This window comes from Mus musculus, chromosome 3 (genome assembly GCF_000001635.26).
Source record: "Mus musculus strain C57BL/6J chromosome 3, GRCm38.p6 C57BL/6J".
Classification (NCBI taxonomy): Eukaryota; Metazoa; Chordata; class Mammalia; order Rodentia; family Muridae; genus Mus; species Mus musculus.
In genome coordinates this window covers 154,661,596-154,682,220 of record NC_000069.6, presented here as the reverse complement: position 1 = coordinate 154,682,220, position 20,625 = coordinate 154,661,596, and the positions used below count along the sequence as shown (strand labels likewise).

The window sequence follows — 20,625 nt, the reverse complement described above, 5'->3', positions numbered from 1 at the left end:
GTACGGAGGCTGCAAAGGGACAATTACAAAAGGCAATGGAAGTACAGGAGTGATACATTGACTTAACAAAACATAAGAACTTAAAACTCCAACAGAGGGGGCTGGAGAGATGGATCAGTGGTTAAGAGCACTGGCTGCTCTTCCAGAAGATCAGGGTTCGGTTCCCACCACCTACATGGTGGCACACATCCATCACTCCAGTTCCAGGATATCTAATAACCTTCACTAGCCTCTGAGGGCACTGCATGTGTGTGCTGAATAGGATGTACACACAGGCAAAATCCCCATACATATAAAGTAAAACTAAATCTCAAGAGAGAGAAAGATTCCCTCAAAGAAAAAATTTAAATAATAAAAATCTGCCCTATAAGACAGTGTGGCCTGCTTTCTCAGGTTGCTGTGGCAGCTACACCGAGGTTCTAAAGAGGGAATGCATGGGCAGGTTAGTGTGATGTTGCAGTCAACCTCCCCTGCTCACACCTTAGAAGCAGAGCAGGCTTACCCTAGCTATTTAGTTATTTAGTAGGTTGGTGGCCATACACAAGCTCCTTCCCTCCCCCATACTTCATTTCCTTCACTGAAAAGGACCAAAACAACTGTGCTTCCTTGGAGAGTCAGAGCATCAAATGGGTGGCTGTGGATGCAGAAGCCAGAAGAACCCAGACTCTCTACAGAAGGTGACTACTCAGGGGCAGTTAGAAGAGCTCCGTGTGCACACACACCCTCACTCTCTACTGATAAGCTATCCGGGGACAACTAACCTCTATGTACCTAAGGACATTCTTACAAAGTAATTCCTCCTGAGGATTCCACTCCCAATTCCCACATACAACTTTCCATGTTAGCAGGAGAATCTTCCTTGGAAGAGTTACGCCTAAACCTTGTTTCTTCCTATTTCTCCTTCAAAGAGCTGATAGGTTGGTCATCATGCTGTTAGCAAAAGGCACACATGAGGTGACATGACGTGCAGTCCCCTTGCTCTTAGGAGTCAAGTACCCTGTCATGTTTTTTTGTAGACTCACTGAGAGCTCTGACTTGGTCTTCTTCATCGTCTAGTGTTCCAGGGGTAGAAGAAAACGCCCAACTCTTTGTGAATGTGAAGCTAGACTGCTCTCTTTGTATAACCGCATATTATTTCTAGTTGTCAACATCTTTCTGAGAGAACAGGGTGGAAGACTGCTACCTTCCAAAAAGAATCTGAAAAGCCTCTACATGATCCTGCTCACATATTCTGATTTCCAGTCTGGGGTTAGGCAAAGCTTGTTTTGCATGTACTCAACTGTCCTTTCTCTTTTTTTATTGGATATTTTACATATTTACATTTCAAATGTTATCCCCTTTCCTGGTTTTCCCTCTGAAATCCTCCTTTCCCATTCCCCCTCCCCCTGCTTCTATGAGCAAGCTCCCCAACCCACCCACCCAACCATTCCCAGCTCACTGCCCTGGTATTCCTCTACACTAGTGAATGGAGCCTTCACAGGACCAAGGGCCTCTCCTCTCATTTATGCCATACAATGCCATCCTCTGCTACATATGCAGCTGACTGCCCCACCTGGGGATCCATCCCATATACAGACCCCAAACCCAGACACTATTGAGGATGCCAAGAAGTGCTTGATGACAGGAGCCTGGTGTAGTTGTCTCCTGAGAGACTCTGCTAGAGCAGATGCTCACAGCCAACCATTGGACTGAGCACGGGGACCGCAATGTAGGAGTTAGAGAAAGGACTGAAGGATCTGAAAGAGTTTGCAATCCCATAGGAAGAGCAACAATATCAACCAACCAGACCCCTTAGAGCTCCCAGGGACTAAACCACCAACCAAAGAGTACACACGGAGGGACCCAACTGCCCTTTCTTGTGTCCTTTTTCTCTCTGAAATGCCAGTCCTCATGACCATTTAGCATGCCTGGCTCTTCTTTCTTCTTCTTCTTCTTCTTCTTCTTCTTCTTCTTCTTCTTCTTCTTCTTCTTCTTCTTCTTCTTCTTCTTCTTCTTCTTCTTCTTCTTCTTCTTTCTCCTCCTCCTCCTCCTCCTCCTCCTCCTCCTTCAATGCTGCCTACTACTTTGCTTCTATTTTTACCTATTCTCAAGAAAGATATTCTCAGAGTCGTGCAGCATTCATATTGAAATGCATCTCGGGGTACAAGATGCCTCCTAGGTATCAGCACTGTAAAAGCAAAAGGGTAGAAACAGAATGAACAGTGAGAGGTCACATTGCACACAGACCGAGCTGGCCAACTTCACAGAAGTGTTGTTCCTCAGAGCTGCCCATCCTCTGGATGGAATGACCAGGCTCTGCTTACATCCACACTCAGCTCCAGTGAGCGTTCATTGCCAGGAGGAACACAACCTCAGACTGCATGTTATGCTTCAGTCTAGGTAGACCCTGCAGATACTGACAGCAAGAGGAGACACAAATGGTCAACGAGTGTTTCCTTAAAGGAGGCTCGTGACATCTGTGTCAGGGATGGCCATATGTTCCTGCTGGCAGGGAGGGATCTTTACACTTAAATACAGCCAAGGTCTGCAGCCCAGAGGGTATCCTCCAATAATGAAATACTAGTAATCAGGACATCAAGACAGAAAGGATACTTTCTGAAATCCAATATGGAATTGGCAACATCTCACAAAGATTCCAATTACTTCCATATAATCTAATCATTCTAAGCTAAGGTGACAGGCATTACCAAGTAGCTCAATGTAGAGTCCTTCAGATATTACAGCTGCCTACAATACTCTTTCCTTTTCCTTACCTTCTTTTTTTTTTTAATACAACTTTAATTTTCCTTTGGTAACTCTCAGTTTACTTCTAAACAAAATATGGATTCAGTAAGATATTTTGAATTTTGACTTTTTTTATGCTTCTGCAGAGCTTTAATTCTTCAAGTCAGTTCCCAGTCAACATTGAGCCCTTCCTCTGACCTCAGCAAACATAAGCATAGTACACAACTCTCAGGCTCCTGACCTGTCAGGAGCAACTACTAAACATGGAGCAGGTGATCCTACCAGCAACTGAGCAGTCAGCAAAAGCCATGCTGTGTTGGTTGTGTTTCAAAACATAATATGAAGCATATTATAAAAAAAAAATGAAAATTGTCCTAAAAGTGTCTAACAGCTGTAATTTTTTGAGACAAAGTTTACATTACTTTCCCACGATCTTGTTCCTTTCTTTCTGATTCCTGACTGTCTGTCTGTCTGGAGCAGCACCCCTTTGCATAGTCCTAGGTGTCCTAGAACTATGTAGAACAGGCTGTCCTAAAACTCCAAGAACTGCTTGCTGCCACCTCCCAAGCACTAAGAAGTGCTGAGGTTGAAGAAGTGTACCATCATTGCTCTCTTAAGATATAGTTCTTTTAAAGTCCGGGTTTTCTAACCTCTTTTGGAGACAAAGTTATACATGTATTATTCAGATTTCCTGCCCCTGGGGAACAAGAGGTTCTAGTTCAAATCTTCTATTTCCATCTCTACTCTTTGGCTTTCAACAAGTTTTTTTTATTGCTATTAATCTCAGTTTCATCATCTGAGGGGAGAATAACCCTGTCTTGTGGGCCTGGAGCTGATAGTGAGAATTAAGTATGACCTCAGAAGCAAGTGGTCAGTTTTGCTAGAGGCATGGACGTTGTGGTAGTCACATTAGCTACATCATGATCTTATGAGCCAGCTAATGTCTGCCTGTGCTCTGAGGGGAGTGTGTATAGCACAGTTAGAATCATCCAGAAGATAGGATACCAAGAAGGAGGATATTAGAAGGAGGGCATGGCTTAAAGCCAGGAATTAAACAAGACTTGAGCTTGGAGAAGGAAGCTTGGCAAGTGCCAGGCCATGTGAAGGGTGAAGGGGCAAGGTAGGCTTGTCTTGAGGAAGAGAGTGGTCATCTAAATGCTAGGGATGAGAGAACACCACAGGGTACCCCCTTCACTACCGTCTAGCCAGACCCTCTTCTGACAGTCCCTCTGTCTCCTGACTTGCATGCTCTATACCTCTGCACCATTCCAGAACCTGCAGTGGAATCACTGAGGACACCACTATGTCACCATAGTGTCTCAAGGACCAGTGGGTGGCCAGTCAGCAAGCCTGCCATGGAGAAGTCTGACACAATAAACCCAGCCTGCCCCGGAGTGCCTGTCTGCGTGTGCTCTCCTGGAGTCACAAATGTGTGTAAGTGCAGCAATGGCTGTGAACAGAACCCACCCAAGAAAATGATGCTGGCTGTTGAGGATTGGTCTAATGCTGCTATGTATTTAAAAGCTAAATGCTGGCCCTCAAGATCTGGCTGCAGTCCAGACGAGCACATTCTCACATACACCAAATGAGGTGTCAACTTTGCTTTCCTATTTTCTCTGATTGGATAAATAAAAGCGGATGACAGCCAATTATTGGTGAATAGAGGTAGGCAGGTCTCCAGTTCATGTGCTGCGGGTCACAGAGGGACACTGTGGAGAGGGGGTTGGAGAACCAGGAAATGCCCTGATAGAATGAATCCAGTACAGATGGGACAACCACTGGCAAGTAACTCGAGGAGCGCAGCTAGCTAGTCTAGTGTAGAAAAGTAGTTTAGGGGCAATCACACAGTAATTGTGCTAAAACCTATTAAGTAAGTTTGTAGGACTCTGTTTCAATTACCGGGGAGCTGGCTGGGTCATAATAAGAACTAATAGAGTTATTAACTATTCAATAACATATCTGGTATGATCAGATAAACTATACTCAAAGCAGCTGGGACTTATTGTGTCTGTGTCTTGTGGAATCTTCAAAACACCCTATGTGTTTGGTTGGTGTCTCAGAGTCTCCAGGAAGTAGAATCTGAATAGGATCATATGTGACAGGCCAAGGTTGAGGGAATAAGCAGGATTTGGCTAACGGGTGATAGGGACAGAGGGACACATACACACACACTTGTAGGAGCATAATACTCTGGGAACCAAAGACAGAGATCTTGAGTTTCCAGCAGCACACAGTGTAATAAAAGGAGGCAGACTCTAAAGTACTAGTGTATATCAATAAAGTCAGTTAAAATGTTAGGTCAAATATTCTTTCCTGTGCTTTTGGCTTGGAAATCTGAACATTCTATGTTTGTAAATGACATTAGAAAAGAGCTTATTTTGGAAATACATGGCCTGCTTGAACTTTTTTTATTGTCAAGAAGCCTAGATGTTGGCCTGGAGAGAGGGCTCAGTAGGTAAGAGCATTGGCTGCTCTACCAGAGGACCCAAGTTCGACTCCCAGCACCCACGTGGTGGCTCACAACCATGTGTAACTCTAGTCCTAGGCAATCCAACATCTCTGGTGTCTGTGGCCTGCATACACATGGTGCACAGGCACATATGCAGACAAAGTACCCATATTCATAAAATAAATACAATTTTTAAAAATCAACCTAGATGCTTGAGTGTATATGTGCACACACATACTCTATATACATGCACAAACACCCCATACAACCCACACACACACACTGTACACACATATACCCTATGCACTTAAACAAAACATATGAGCACACATATCACACACACACACACACACACACACACACACACACACCACAAAGAAAGAAAAATAGTCCAATTGATGAAGAGGGTAATGCATGAACTGTGAACTCCTTCCTCACCCTCTTTCCCTATCACCTTGGATACACCTCCTCTTGTTTTGAACAATATACTTAGTTTATTTTTGGTTGACATACTTTAAGAATTAAAGTCTAAAAGCTGAGGCAATATATAGTTTCCACAAAGACCAAAAGGATACACTGTAGCTGCCATTCATCAAATCTCTATTATGTGCCAATATGTCTTCAGGAGAGGTATTTATCAGCCTCGTGGCTGGAAACAATAAATGTGGTACAGAAAAAAAAAAAAAAAAAAAAGATCTTTCCCAAGTTCACAAAAGGCATAACAGGAAAATAATTCTAATTCTACAAAGCCTCTCTCTCTCTCTCTCTCTCTCTCCCTCTCCCTCTCCCTCTCCCTCTCCCTCTCCCTATCCCTCTCCCTCTCCCTCTCCCTCTCCTTCTCCCTCTCAGTGTTTTGTGTGTGTGTGTGTGTGTGTGTGTGTGTGTGTGTGTGTGTGTGCTCGCAGGTATATAATGGTTGCTCATTTTTAGTGTCAGCTTGACTGAATTATAAAACATCCATGAGACTACTAAATTCTACTTCTGGGTGCATACATAATGACATTTCCAAGAACAACCAGATCTCAAGAGCTCTGAGCAAGTAGATGCATCAGTCCCTTGATGGATTCACGCTGTGATGGCTTTGTAGGGGAAGGGAGAGGTTAGGAGGCGGGCTACTTGGAGGCAGTGGGCAGTGAAGGGAATGTGTCCTTGGGAGCTGTATCTTGTCCTAGCTTTCCTCTATATACCCACTTTCAGTGTTTTTATTGAAAGCTTTCCTTCCCCAAGTTTTTATTTCAAGTATTTTGCTTATAGTGACACAAAACAGAGAGAGAGAGAGAGAGAGAGAGAGAGAGAGAGAGAGAGAGAGAGAGAGAATGGAACACAAATGAAAACGACAAGTTTCAGAAGGTTGGAAGCCTTATCCCGCCTCCTGGAAAGGGTTCATCCTTTCAGAGCTTCCCACACATTCCGGAGTCGCTTGGGAGTTCCATCTCTACAACCTGCCTGAGCCTTCCTGCTTCCCCTCATGGGATTCTGGGATTGGGCTGTTGCTTCATGCAGCAGTCTCAACTAACCCAGACCCCAGGGAGTTCCAAGAGGCTGAGCCACCAACCAGGCAACACTCACTGGTCTCAGGCCCTCCGTAAGGTAAATATGGAACAGGAGACTGCCTGGTCTGGCCTCAGTGGGAGGAGATACACCTTAACCTCATGAGTCTTGAGGCCCCAGGGAAGGGGGAGGCCTGGTGGCAGGGGAGCACCCTCTTGTAAACAAGGGGGAGGAGGCATGAGATGAGGAGCTGTGGGAGGGGGAACCGGGAGGGGAGAGCAATGTCTGGAATGTAAATAAATAAAATAATTAACATAAATAAATAAATAAATAAATAAATAAAATCTAATAAAAATTTTTAAAAAATCAAAAAACAAAAAGCAAAGAAACATCTCAGAATTTTGGTGAAGTGGGCATTTTCTGCCGTTAACAGAAATTCCAAACTATTGATTTCAAGGGACTGAAATGACCAACTGTTACACTTACAATCTCATCAGGAATAATAATTTAAATTCTGACTTAAGCAAGCAATAATTTAATTTCTGACTTTAAACAAGTATCAGTTAAGAAAGAGAAGACTAGTGTACACTTTTCTACTTCAGGTGTCAGATATGAACAAGAGACAGTGGACAGGTCATTCCTGTGTGATGTGGGCGTACAGCGTGCTTGTTCCTGAGAACATGACACCTTAGTGACATCGCTGTCCTACTTCCCTGCCTCCCACTATGCTGATAGATACGATTTAAACACCAGGACTTCAGAGACTGCCTCCTCGGACTTCTTACTTATGTCTCAGCCACACTTAAATCTCTTCTCCAAGATGAGTTCTTTAATCATCTTAATGTTATTTCCAGCTCAGGAAATAAACCTAGACATTTTATAGAAACTGTGTCTGCTCATGCGCTATGGTCACATGAAGAACCAAGCACCAAGTATTAACATTTCATATGAGCCAGGCTCTGTGCTAAAGGTACTATCACCCCAATTGGTCACAACCACTTGTAAGAAACATACACCTCCCAGAGACAGGACTCAGAGCAATCACAAATCTGCTTGGAGTCACATGACTCCTATGTGGCAAGGTTGACAGTCCAGAACTCAGACCATCTAAGTCCAATCTCAGCCAGCCAATAACAATAGCTCTGTGGTAGACATTGAGCTGTCTAGGAGAGACCGTTCCCAGTCTTCCCTCCTGTGTCTACCTTCCCCAGTAGAGTCAGAACACCACACACACACACACACACACACACACACACACACACACACATTTTTCCTTGTATCTGAGTATATCCACAGACGCAGTTATGGTTAATGAAACACACCACAAAAAAAAAAAAAATGCTGAAAATATCCTGTGAATGTGTTCCTGGCCCATCACTTCCCTTCATACTTGTGCTGGTTTTATAAAATAAAATATAATGCCTGAATTTAATTTTTATATCTTGCTATCAGAAAAATATTAAGAAATTTGCAGAGATCAAGACTTACGAAACAAATCCAAGTCTTGACAGTAATAAAAACCTTAATCACCTGTATGTATACCGCAGATAAAACAAATCATAGCTTTTGTCGTGGCCTGAGTCTCCACTTGATTTCCTTTCTCCTGTTTGCAGCCAAAGCGATTCCTGACACGGGATCTCTGGCTGCCCAAGGACAATAAGGTTCAGCAAGGACCACTGGCTTTAAATCATGCCCCAAACTTGTTATTCAGGCCTTTTATGATCTCAGATGGGTTCCAGAAAACAGAGTCTCTAGGCCATAGCAATTCCTGAATGTGGCACGACCACACAGGAGATGCTCAGGGAACTGCATTTGAGTGCATGCGTGACTATACTCTTGGAACATAATAAATGCCTGTTTGTGTGATGGTTGATCTTAGAGTCACCAAGGAAACAAAGCTCTGGGCAGGCCTGTGAAGGTTTGGGAATTCAGTTAATTAAGAATGAGAAGCCCTGCCTTAAAATATAAGGCAGCACGGTGAGCTGGGGTGCTGAACTGCACAGAAAGGGGAAAGTGGGCGGAGCCGAGCGCCAGCATTCACAGCTCTCTGCTTCCTGGCCACAGATGCTGTGTGACCAGCTGCCTCTTCCTCCAGCACCCATGATTCTTTCTCATGGTGGCCTACAGCATTAAACTGTGAGCCAAAATAAATCACACACGCACGCACACACACACACGCACACGCACACATTCTGTTACCTTCTAGTCCCAGAAGTTCAGGAAGTCTTCCAGCAACCACTGAGCTAATTTTAAAGCACAGTGGCAGCGATATGGTGAACCCCAGAGACACAGAGAGATGTGGCCTCTTATCACAAGGGCTCGCAGTTTACATGGGAGATGGAAAGACTACTCAGATGCTATGTTGGTGTAATTTTAAATCAGTTGAGAAACAGATTTTCAAATAGTGTAGTTTTGTCAAAACAGAGGTAAATGGTAGGGACACGGAGTGGAAATAATATAACAAAATGCTCGCTGTAATCACTGACGGGAGGGTTTCAAAGACGCGTTGATTTTCTCCCTTGTTCTTGTCATCTCAAAGTGTACAAAATTTCAAAATACAGATGAGTGGAGGAAGGAAAATTAAAAACCACTTGTGTCCCTCGTACCCAGCGATTTGAAGTTCCTTCTAAATCTGTTCTTCTAATTTACCACAGATTATTTTTATTGGATCCTAAACAATAGAGATGATATTACTGTAAATATCTCGAAGCAAGCCATGTAGAGAAGGAACTGCGCGATACAAAAGGCGCATAATCACCACAGATAAGGAGTATCATAGCCCATCGCACAGAGAGAACGACAAATTAATGGCAACTATAAAACAATGTGATCCTATCCCGTTGGAAACCCACAGTTTGCAGGGCTGTTCCATGCGTGCTTTGTGCAATTTATGTTACCGGTTTAGCTCCCTGCTGTTCCTTCTTTTCCTTCAGCATTTTGACCCCTCCCCCAGTATTTTTGTTAATTTATAAATGTTTATAACTGTTTCAGAAAAATAATAGCAGTCAAAGAAAAATGGATCACCAGTTTCAAATGATCGATTTTATATCCCAGTCGGTACCAGGCACTGAGGGGTGGGAGGTGTTGAAGTTAGGTCCTGGTTCATCCTCCCAGCCCCATGCTCCCAGAAATAAGACTCAGACTTAAAATATATTTACAAATACCTTGGCCACATAGCTAGGCTCTACACTGACTAGATCATAACTAAAATAACCCAATTACTTTAACCTACATTTTGCCATGTGGCTGGTTACCTGGGCTCGGGTGCCATCATCTGTCTCCTCACATCTTCCCAGGTGGCTCTCCAGCCTCTGGCTCTATCCCAGAATTCTTTCTCCTCCCAGATGTCCCATCTCTACTTCCTGTCTAAGCCATAGGCCATAGGTCATAGGCTTTTTAATTGACTGGTGATATATCCATACAATATACAAGTTATCCTAAAGGGAGGAACTTGACTGTTGAGTGGACTTAACTTGCCCTAGCTGAGCTCACTGGTCTCTTATTCCCATTCTCCTCTCAATGGGGTTTTCCTCAAATTTGTGCTAGGTTTGGATCTTATCTCCCTTTTGAGCCTTTGGCTTCGAATATCAGTGTGTTAAGTAATGGACTTCGGGCTTAACATGCACACTCCGATGTATGAATTGAAATCCTAACCTCCAATGTGACACTATTAGGAAATGGGGACTTTGGGGAGAGTTTAGAAAGGAGTTCAGCCCTCTCACAAATGAGATTAGAACCATGGAAAAAGAGAAAAAAGGGAAAAGAAATCACCTTAAGAGTCCTGATACGCAGGCAGTGTGGGGACAGAGACAGGAGGCAGCCACCTGCGAGTGAAGAAGTCAACCCTCTGCGGATGTCACCTACCACCCTGAACTGCCTACACTCCAGAACTGTGTGAAATAAATTTGGGCTGTTTTTAAGCCACTGGTCTATAAGGATGTAGATACATTAAGGCACCCATTACTGCCACTCTGCCAATAGTCAATCAATCATGTGTTTTCTGTGACTCTGCAGTTCTTATAAAGACTGTGGGACTGTGAAAGGCAGCCTGTTTTTTGGCTGAGCAAGACTTACTCCGAAGACCCAGTAGAAACTCTACAAGGGACAGAACAGTGAGCCATGCTCCCAGATAGGCATAGGTGCCTGACACCATGGAACCCCCAACTCCATGATCCTGTGACTATCAGTCAAGCAAAGTCCCAAGCTCCTAGCATTCTAGCTAGACTCCACCCCCACAGTTACCTGATAATAGCCAGGTATGCTCCTCCCCACAGCTATAAAAGGAGTTGCTTGGCCCCTCCTAGATCTCTTAAGCTCTCACCTCTCTTATTCTCATTCTATCTCTCCTTCTCCCCCTCCCTTCCCCACTCTCTCCACGTGGCCAACCCAAGCCACCCTTGCCCTCCACGCTAGCAACCTGAGCTAACCAGATTCTCTTATCCCAGCGGTAAACTGCCAGGGTTCTCCCCCTACCCTCCCTTTAGCCCCTGGACCAGAGTCTGTCCTAGGGCCCGTTCTCAGCTGGTCCGAGACATACAGCAATGTCTGGGATGTCCAAGACTGAGAACCTGTCATTTCTGGCCCAGAGACCCCGGATTGCTCCCTCTCTACCTCCACAGACTGTAGTTCCATGGCTTTCCACAGCCAGATGCCCACCTGGGCAGCGAAGTAAGCATGCAGCAGTCCTGCCCGCCCCAGAGCATCAGACACGGGCTCTCTCCCACCCCCTTTATTTCCCTGCACCCACTGCCGGACAGAGACTTACTTCAGCTTTTCAGGACCAGGTAATAAAAGCTTTCAGCTATTATAAAAAAGTTGGTTAGCTCACTAAGACTGTCATAAAATCATATCACAGAACAGGCAGGTGACCTACACAGCATGCATTTATCTTCTTGGGCTTCCCGGAGCTAAAAACACTGACTTTGGGCCAGTGTCTACAGAGTTGATTGCTCCTGAGGACTATTGAGGAAAGATCATCGCCAGCTTCTCTCATTGGCTCATGGATGACCACCACGTTTGTAATGTCCCAGCCTTTCTGTGTGTGAACATCTGTGTCTACGGCTATTTATTGTAAGGACACAAGTCAGCCTGGATTGGGGATCTTTACACTCATTACTTATTTAAAGATCTATCTCCAATACAGTCACCATCTGAGATGTGCAGTACTGAGCCTACAACAACAGAATAACCAGAACAGTGACCAGTTTCTGGAGGCAGCATCCACACAAGGCATAGAAGTTAAGAATGTCTTTCTTGAGCACCTCGAAAGCTTGGTTCTGGATTTTCTATGCTTGCAAACAGAATGCAACCATTGATGACCAATCAGAAATGGCACAGGAACCCTCTACCGGCTGGTTTTGTGTGCAACTTGACACAAGCTGGAGTTGTCACAGAGAAAGGAACCTCCCCTGAGGAAATGCCTCCATGAGATCCAGCTGTAAGGCATTTCTTAATTAGTGATCAACGGGAGAGGGACTAGCCCATTGTGAGTGGTGCCATTCCTAGGCTGGTAGTCTTAGGTTCTATAAGAAAGCAAGCTGAGCAAGCCATGGTATGCAAGTAACATCCCTCCATGGCCTCTGCATCAGCTCCTGCTTCCTGACCTGCTTGAGTTCCAGTCCTGACTTCCTTGGTGATGAACAGCAGTGTGGAATTGTAAGCTAAATAAACCCTTTCCTCCCCAACTTGCTTCTTGGTCATGATGTTTTGTGCAGAAATACAAACCCTGACTAAGGCAAACCCTCTGGGTCCTACCACATTTGTGCTGACAGCTGTGCTAGAGGGGAAGACCATAAGGAAGCCATGTATCTTTAAGTAGATGAGGCTCCACATCACAGTAGCCTTCCTCAGATCAAGAATCAGCCACAGGAAGGAGATAGGGAGAAGGGATCAAGGATCAGAGAGGACTCGAAAGAGAATGAGAAATTATTAAAGAATCCAGACCACTATCTCTCCACGTTCCAGGGTTGTTCACTGTTTATGTTTATTTCTTGAGGCTCACTGTACAAGCAATGATTTGGTAACAATTTTCTAGAAGCCTAAAATCCTAACACCAACAGAATCACAGTAAAGCATGACTATTCAAAGTGCTCTGTTCAGCTTGTCACATCCCCTCCTCTCTCTGCAGAAGACACATTAGTCCAATGAGCCAAGCTCCCAGATGAGTTACTTTGGGCCAAGTAGCAACAATGTTGCCAGTGAAGGATGTGTCTCCTTTCTGGACTGGAGGGAGACAAGAGTGAAAAAAAAGATCAGTTTTCCAAAGCTGGAATATTCTGCTTGACTGTTTTAGGTGAAGGTACAAGTTCTTGAAAATTGTTTAACCTATAAAACCAACATGGGGTTCTACACATAATTCACTACTCAACTGCTTTACATGTGCTTCGCTTGGATAATAAAGACAAATAAGCCAAGGGAAGGAAGAAAACAACTAGGGAGAGTGTGTTGACACACCCAAGTCTGGAGACACTGCATAACCTCATTATCAAACGCAGTTTGGACAGATAGTCACTTATGCAAAAAATAAAGAATAACTATTCAAATATACTTACCTTAAATGCTGCACTTGAATACACAGTACAAATATATGTCTGATCACTTTACGTCTTTGCTAGTTGAGAGTTTTCCTTGAACTAGCCAACTGTTCTGCTATTTGTAGTAAAGTATGCACACAGTCATACCATTTGGGGATTTACAATCTGAAGAAAAAATGACAAAGACACTCACAGAACACAGTGTAAAGGCTGCGGTGTGTGCTCTGCTTCTTTGTGCTGATTTTAGTGCCACTTAAATGTGAGAGTTTCCCTTTACACTTGGTATTTATGAAATCATCACATACCATGTAGTATTCTGCAATCTGTGTAGGGGAGGAAAGATGCTCAGGGAGGGAGGAGCCACGATTCTCACTCCATACCATATGTCTTGGTCTGGATCGAAATGAGTCACAGAAGACTCAAAACTAACTACAGAATTTGAGGTTTTCCTTAGAAGTGACTTTCCAGAATCCTAAAATCCTAACACCAACAGAATTATCCACCTAAAGCCAACAATTATTCAAACCACAATGTTCAGCTAAAAATTTGAAGGTTCAGAAATACATGCTCCCTCAGGCTTAGATTATCCTGGTGCTATGTTAGGAGTTAAGAATCCAGTCAGAAAAGCTGTACTTTCCCTTTTTGCTCTTAGTCCAAATAACCTGAAGAATACTCAGTCTCTCCTTCCTGTGTTCCTAAGCAGAGGCTCAGAGAACAGATGAGAGCAGGGGACCCTACAAGACCTTATGATGATGCTGGTCTCTAAATCAGTTTGTAAACTTGGATTTGCACAGTCACAGGATACCGTAAAAGACTTTCCTGGAGACACTTGAGCAAGGCTAGCTTCAGTAGACGTCTAACTCTACTCTCAGCTTCCTCCTGTGCTTTCTTAAAATGGGAAATGTTTACTTCACTCATCCCCACATCCTCATACCTGCCCCACTACAAATTATAACCCCCCTTCTGCTTCCATGAAGGTGAGGTAGCCCACACTCTCTGTTATCCCACTGGGGAGCATGGGGCTTAGGAAAGGAGAGGTGTGAAGGGACAATCTTACGTATAGTCTAGGGGTTGCTACAACAAACACCTTCCACACCGGGCAACTAGTCTGAATAAAAATCCAAAAGCTCCCAATTCATTGCCTCAGAAGCAGCTGAAAGCTCTGGGGAGCCATTAAACTGAACATTTATGGGGCCCAGGTGCCTGAGGTTTTGATGCTCAGCTCTGAAGGACTTCAAAGCAATGCTATTACCAGGACAAACGCCCCTCCCCACTCGCATCTCTTTGTATGAATGGGTTTGTTCAGAATAAGGAAGAGTCATGGTATCCATACTAAAAAGAACATTTAGGATTGTGGCATAAGATCAGAGGAGAAGCCAGGGCTAGCGAACCTGTTAAATCCAACCATTAAGTGGAACCAACTTGTTTCCTAAAATTAGCACGTTGGCCTTCAGAAGAACTACCAAACAAATTCAGATATTTAAAAAATAGCAACTCTGAAATTCTGTATTAAAGGGATGATTTGGGGGATCGGCATGAGCAGTGAACTAGAATCTTCTGCTGAGGGCCTGATGGTTAAGGATGGAGGGAAAGACCCTGAAGACTGCTCAAGCGTGTAATGGACACATCTATTGTGCACAAATGAGTGGATTACAGTGTCACCAGGGAATCTACATACTCTCTAAAGATGCACAACTGATACTATTTGGCTCTCTGGAGTTATCAGGAAATACAACAGTTTAAAGCTATATTTTCTGCATTTTTCCTTGTTATGAAGTATAACTTTTCTCTCTTCTTTACTCAAAAATGTATATTTGATGGCTCTTCTCAGTCGATTGGCTCTCTCAGACAGAGACCCAAAGCCAGGTAGATTCAGAGATGAGCATGAAGAAAGGGCTATATGTTTTATTCTTATCTAAGCTGGAGGATGCAAGAGTCCCCATTCCATCCTGAGTCAGAGTGCCTCAAACTCATATAGAACCAGCAAAGTGGGTGGGACCTAGTAAACTGGAGGGTCCATGAATTCACTCTAAAACTCCTTTCATTTCAGACAGTAGAACTGGCGATGATGTTTCATAGTTGGTATCCACCAAACGGAGAGGCAGCGGAACCGTGACGTCTATGTTATCTTTGCAAGACTTTTTAGGATCATTTTTATTTACTCCCAAACTCCATCTGAACAAAGCCCGCATGGGGCCCTGTGTGCCTTTTATATCCAGTGTTTGATGATGTAATTAAGTAGGTGAGCAACTCCGAGGGGAGAAGAGCCAGGGGAAAGCATCAGCCGCTACTACCCGACAGGAGGAAGTTCAGATGCACAATATCTGGTTTATGGTAAAACTGCACTTTATTGCCATCTTATCTTTAAAATGTAATAATTATGAATGATGAAGAAGGCATCTCAGCTTTGATGAGACCCTTTATTTGCTACTCAAACTTTTACTATTTCCAAATGGTAACATAAACAAGAGAAATAATTACCCCTTTTATTTGAGGAGGAGACTTGCGTCAATTTGAGTGCTTTTGTTCTTGGGTGAAGTTTAAGGCATGTAGACTAAATACATTTCTGCTTATGGTTTCCATTTGTTTGTTTGTTCCCTTATTTTGAAATAGAGTCTCCTCGTGGAGCTCTGGCTAGCCTGGAGCTTCCTAGGTGCAGGAGATTGGTCTTGAAATCATAGAGACCTGTCTAGTTTTGCTTTTCAAGTGATGAGAGTTAACATTGTAAGCCCTGTAGCTCGCATCTATTTACTTTTACAAAGCAATCACAACGTACTTACACAGGCACTATTAAAAAATTATTGCCATCCTCTATAGTAATATTTGGTCACTGTGTCTGCAATTTATCAGATGTTGATCTGATCTGAATGAAAGTTCTACACATTAATGCTCATGTATATTAGATTATTGCATGGGATGATGAAGGGCACAAGCTGACCAGAGACGCTGGCTTTATGTTTCGGCCCTGGCCCTTCAAGCTGAAGCATCTTAGAAACCTCTCGGTCCTGATCTTCACTGTCTGTGGAAACCTCAGTCATTACTCTCTCTTTTTCTGTAGTCAATGAAATATCTCATGTTTACACCAGAGCCGAACCTGGCTCGCATACGTATTGAATGTCTGCTCTAACAAGCTTTTCTTTGGTGACCACATGCCCTATCAGCCAGTACCACTCATTCAACCAGTGACTCTTAAGCTTACCCTTACCCTGAACAGTCCTAGATACAGAGAAGCAAAGCATATAAGGCATGGAGCTAATACTTCAAGAAGCTTTGCATCTTAGTGCAGGATGTGTGTGCCAACCCCACATCCTCCTTGAACAGTGCCGCACAGTGCGCATGTTTATTCAGTCCCCTTTCCCCGTGTGCTCGTAACTAGTGAGGCTTCAGAAAATTTTGACTTCTGTTTCTGAAATCTTAATCCTGGCACAGTGTAATAAGCAAATGCAGGTTTGCCTGTATTTTCACATAAATGATTAAATGGAATAATCAGATTCTAACTTAGTCAAAAACTTGACAAACATAGGAAGAGACCGTGACGGACACATTCATTTTCCTGGATTCAGACAAAGTGCCAACAGCATCTGCAGAAAACATGTTATTCCCATCCCATGGGACCCATGGCCAACTACAGTTGCTCAGAAACTCAGCAGCAAAACATCAAAGCACCAAAATTCGATTTAGCACGGTGCCCTTACTTTCCAAAATGTTCTGAAACCACCTTCCAGCAGGACAGCTTAGAGGGCTCTGGACTGTTCAAACATTACTGTTTCCTGTCCTTTCCCTGGGAAAAAGTAAGATCCTCTAGTGTGACTGTAAATCATGAGAGCAATAATGAATATGGTGTCTCAGACACCACCAATCCACTGCTCCTTCACATGTGTAGTAAATGGACTTGAAAATCATTTTCAAATTACTTGAAAAACCGAAGAGGGGAGGGGAGTGCTCTGTGTACTAGATACATTTGGTAATAAACGCTGATCTAATGTGTGTTGCACACTTAATTCAAAAGGCAAGAGGATGCTCTTCCTTTCACAGAGAATGAAGACCTTGTTTGTGTAATAACCAACAAAGAGTGCTCACTGTCTATTATGCTTTGAATGTTGCTAATATGCCTTCTGAAGAGTCGCCCACAGGAGACTGTCTGGGTGCATGAGCACCTCATTCGTTGAACTCTTCCTCTTGCCAGCCATACCACTTTCCTGGGCCCAGGTGGTTCTAAAGAAGGCTTTATGGTGCTTCTGCAACTAGGAAGATACATCCTGACATAAGGGGCCTCCCTCCTACAAGGAGACCTTCCTAGACATAGAAACAACCTTTCCTTTGTATGCAAGCCACAGAGAGAATTTATTTCTGTCTCGAATCTCCCAACAAATGCGTATTTCAGTAACTTCTACTTTAGCATTTAAACACTTGCGTTCCACGCTGAGGGACATTCATCCCAGCTGACATTCGTCCCTGCTTATTGTACGCGGTTTTCACATCCATTTTTCCTGTCTTTCCAGGCTGAGAATTTCAAGAGTGGCGAATGTTATGAAGAAGCGAGGATGGGTAGGGAGGAGATAGGACGCCTGGGATTTCTGCCATCCTCCTGCAACCTAGAATCTGTGTATGTTTTCCCCTCCCCGAGCTCTCCCTCCCTCTCCCTGCCGCCCCAGAGCTCCGCAGCAGGAGGGAGGAGGAGGAGAGCCGCTGGCTGAAGCCGCCACCTGCCACAGCTAGGCAAAGCCAGTTGTCACTTACCCAGCGGGGTGAGAATGGCTCATTTTTGCAGAATCCTTTTCAGACCCCGCTGCAGGTGCAGATGCGGCTAGCGGTGGCTTGCTGCAGTGGCGGGGACTCGGGGCACCTGGGCTGGGCTCCGCCCTTCCTCACCCGGGCTCCCCGCAGCCTCCCGGTTGCTACTCCGTGGCGTCCACAGACTCCCAGTTGCTAAGGGAGGAGGAAAGGCACGCACCTAGGGCTGGGAGAAGCAGCGGTGCTGCTGGAACCAAGCCTAGGCAAGCTGGAAAAGAAGCCTGCTCCAACCCTACTCGCTGGGCCGTGATATGGGAGGATATGGGAGGAGGTCCAGCAGGCCGCAGTGCGGTTCCTCTAGGATTACCGTTCCCTAGGCACCTGAACCCTGAAGAAAACACACAAACACACACACACACACACACACACACACACACACACACACACACACACACACACCTTTCTGGCTCAACTTCTTCTTGCTAGGCCCCTGACTGGATGATGTCTGTTGGCAGGAGAGCCAGGAAAAGCCACAGCCAGGTGCCTTGGTTTCCGTTCCTCCTAAAAACAGACCCAGAACACTCGTGCATGAATGATCTGTTTTCCCTCTGTATGGGTGGCAGCTTTTGTTTCTATAGCTGCAAAGAATTGCCATCAGCTTTCTTCCTCCCTGGAAGTCCCCATCTTTGTGTCCCAGGTCCCCATGCCAGCAAGACGTTCCCCGGTTCCCCGTGTTGAGAGGGTGGAACGGAGTTTTGTAATGAGGAGGGTAGCTGTGGATTGAAACCCTGCAGGAAACTAGTTTAAGGGGAAGGGCTTTGGTGGGAAGCCTGCTCGGTCCTGTGCGGAGATGACCGATTGTTGGTCTTGCTTTGTCAGATAGCTGCGGAGTCAAGGGCTTGTTGGGCGGCTTTTGTGGTGGCCGGATACCAGAGGGTGTTTGAGCTGTCACTGGGTCTCTATTTCACCTGTCTTCTAGTTCTCCCACACTCAGAGGTGGGAAAGCCATTGCCTTCTCCGTCTACACTCTGCTTTTTCTCGTATTTCAAAAGTCCGCTGAGCATAAAAGGCCAGTCGGCTTCTTTGGCATCTTCTCCAGCACCATTCCTCAGAGTCACTGTGACACCTCCTCCGTCTCCCCCACCTTAAATTCTAGCGAAAGCAGAATCTTTCCCCATTCCTTTCATGAGACTATAACCCTACTCTTGACTACCTGGGCAGAGAGCGTCTATCTGCCCTTTGGTACTCAGGTTGAACATTGTTTTCTTAACATCCTCAACTTTGCTGGTGAGCTCTGTATTGATGACAAAATCTCTGTCAAAGTGTGCTACGGAACCATCTGAAGGAGAATGGAGTTAACTTTTTACAGAAGGTCTCAGAGGGGTCAGTCTGCCATTGCAAGCAGGTGTACCAGTGACACCATGTTAGGAGTTTCACTTGCAGGCAAACCAGGAAGTGGAGAACAGGGCTTCAGCACAGCCAATCAAAGATAGACGCAGGCAGTGACCCATTCTCTGCCCACCAAGCCTCACCTCCTAGAGGTGCCACAGTCTCCAGAAACAGCACCCCTGTCCCTCTCCCTCTCCCTCTCCCTCTTCCTTCCTTCATACCCCTTTCCCCATTCCTCACATACACTGGCATTGCTGAACATGTCTGTATACCTTCTCCATCTTTCCTAGCTGAGGGAAAGATCTTCCATTTTGCACATTTATTTTTATTGTGTTTTCAGAAGCAAAGTAGCAAGTCAACAAATGTTCAGAGCAAAAAAAAAAAAAAAAAAAGGAAAAGCATGCTCTTCTAAGTTACATGGATTTTACTGAGTGCTCTGTAGATGCTTTTTCAGAGAAACAAGGAGGCAATCATTTTCCCCACGTCCACATTGGTCTCTAAACAGAGAAACCAAAACTCAGACAGATCTAGCTGATTCAAAAGAACTATCATTTTAATCATTATAATGGGATTTCTTTCCTCCTGTAGCTCCTGTAAACTGCTGCAGAATTCAAATTATGCTTAATCTCAGAGTTATCAGACCACAAATACCAGATATCCCAAGGGTAAGATTAAGTCGATAGATAGATAGATAGATAGATAGATAGATAAATAGATAGATAGATAGATAGATAGATAGACAGACAGATGATAGATTGATTGATAGATAGATAGATAGATAGACAGACAGACAGACAGATGGTAGATAGATAGATAGATAGATAGATAGATAGATAGATAGATAGATAGAAGCTAGATAGACAGATGATCTATAGATAACAGATAAGTGGTAAAAAGATTGATGATTGATAGATTATAGACAGATAGTGTCTTAGTTAGGATTTTATTGCTCTGAAGATGCACCATGGTCAAGACAACTTTTATAAACATTTAATTGGGAATAGCATACAGTTCCAGAGATTTAGTCCATTTTCACCATGGTAGAAAGAACGGCAGCATCCAGGCGGATATGGTGCTAGAGAAGAAGCTGAGAGCTCTACATCTTGATCCACAGGTAGCAGAAACAGACTGTGTATCACATTGGACATAGCTTGAGCATAGGAGACCTCCAAGTCCCCTCCCACAGACACGCACACAGATAGTGACACACTTCTGCCAATAAGACCACACCCACTCTTACAAGGCAACACTTTCTAATAGTGCTAATCCCTATGACACAAGCATTCAAACACTTGAGTCTATGGG

General features: G+C 44.3%; 1 protein-coding gene across 4 annotated transcripts in view; it reads right to left on the bottom strand.

Annotated features, from left to right (window-relative positions):
* The window catches only part of Erich3 (glutamate rich 3), a 104,060-nt gene extending 85,570 nt beyond the window's left edge, over window positions 1-18,490 (bottom strand). For 2 of the 4 annotated variants that reach the window (XM_030252519.1, XM_030252520.1), the window contains exon 1: window positions 17,938-18,490. In XM_030252519.1, the coding sequence (XP_030108379.1) occupies window positions 17,938-17,960 (23 nt within the window). In that variant the 5' untranslated portion in view covers window positions 17,961-18,490. The remainder of the gene's footprint in view (window positions 1-17,937) is intronic. The other 2 variants (XM_030252521.1, XM_030252522.1) reach the window with 1 other exon arrangement.
* Between the last annotated feature and the right edge of the window lie 2,135 nt (window positions 18,491-20,625).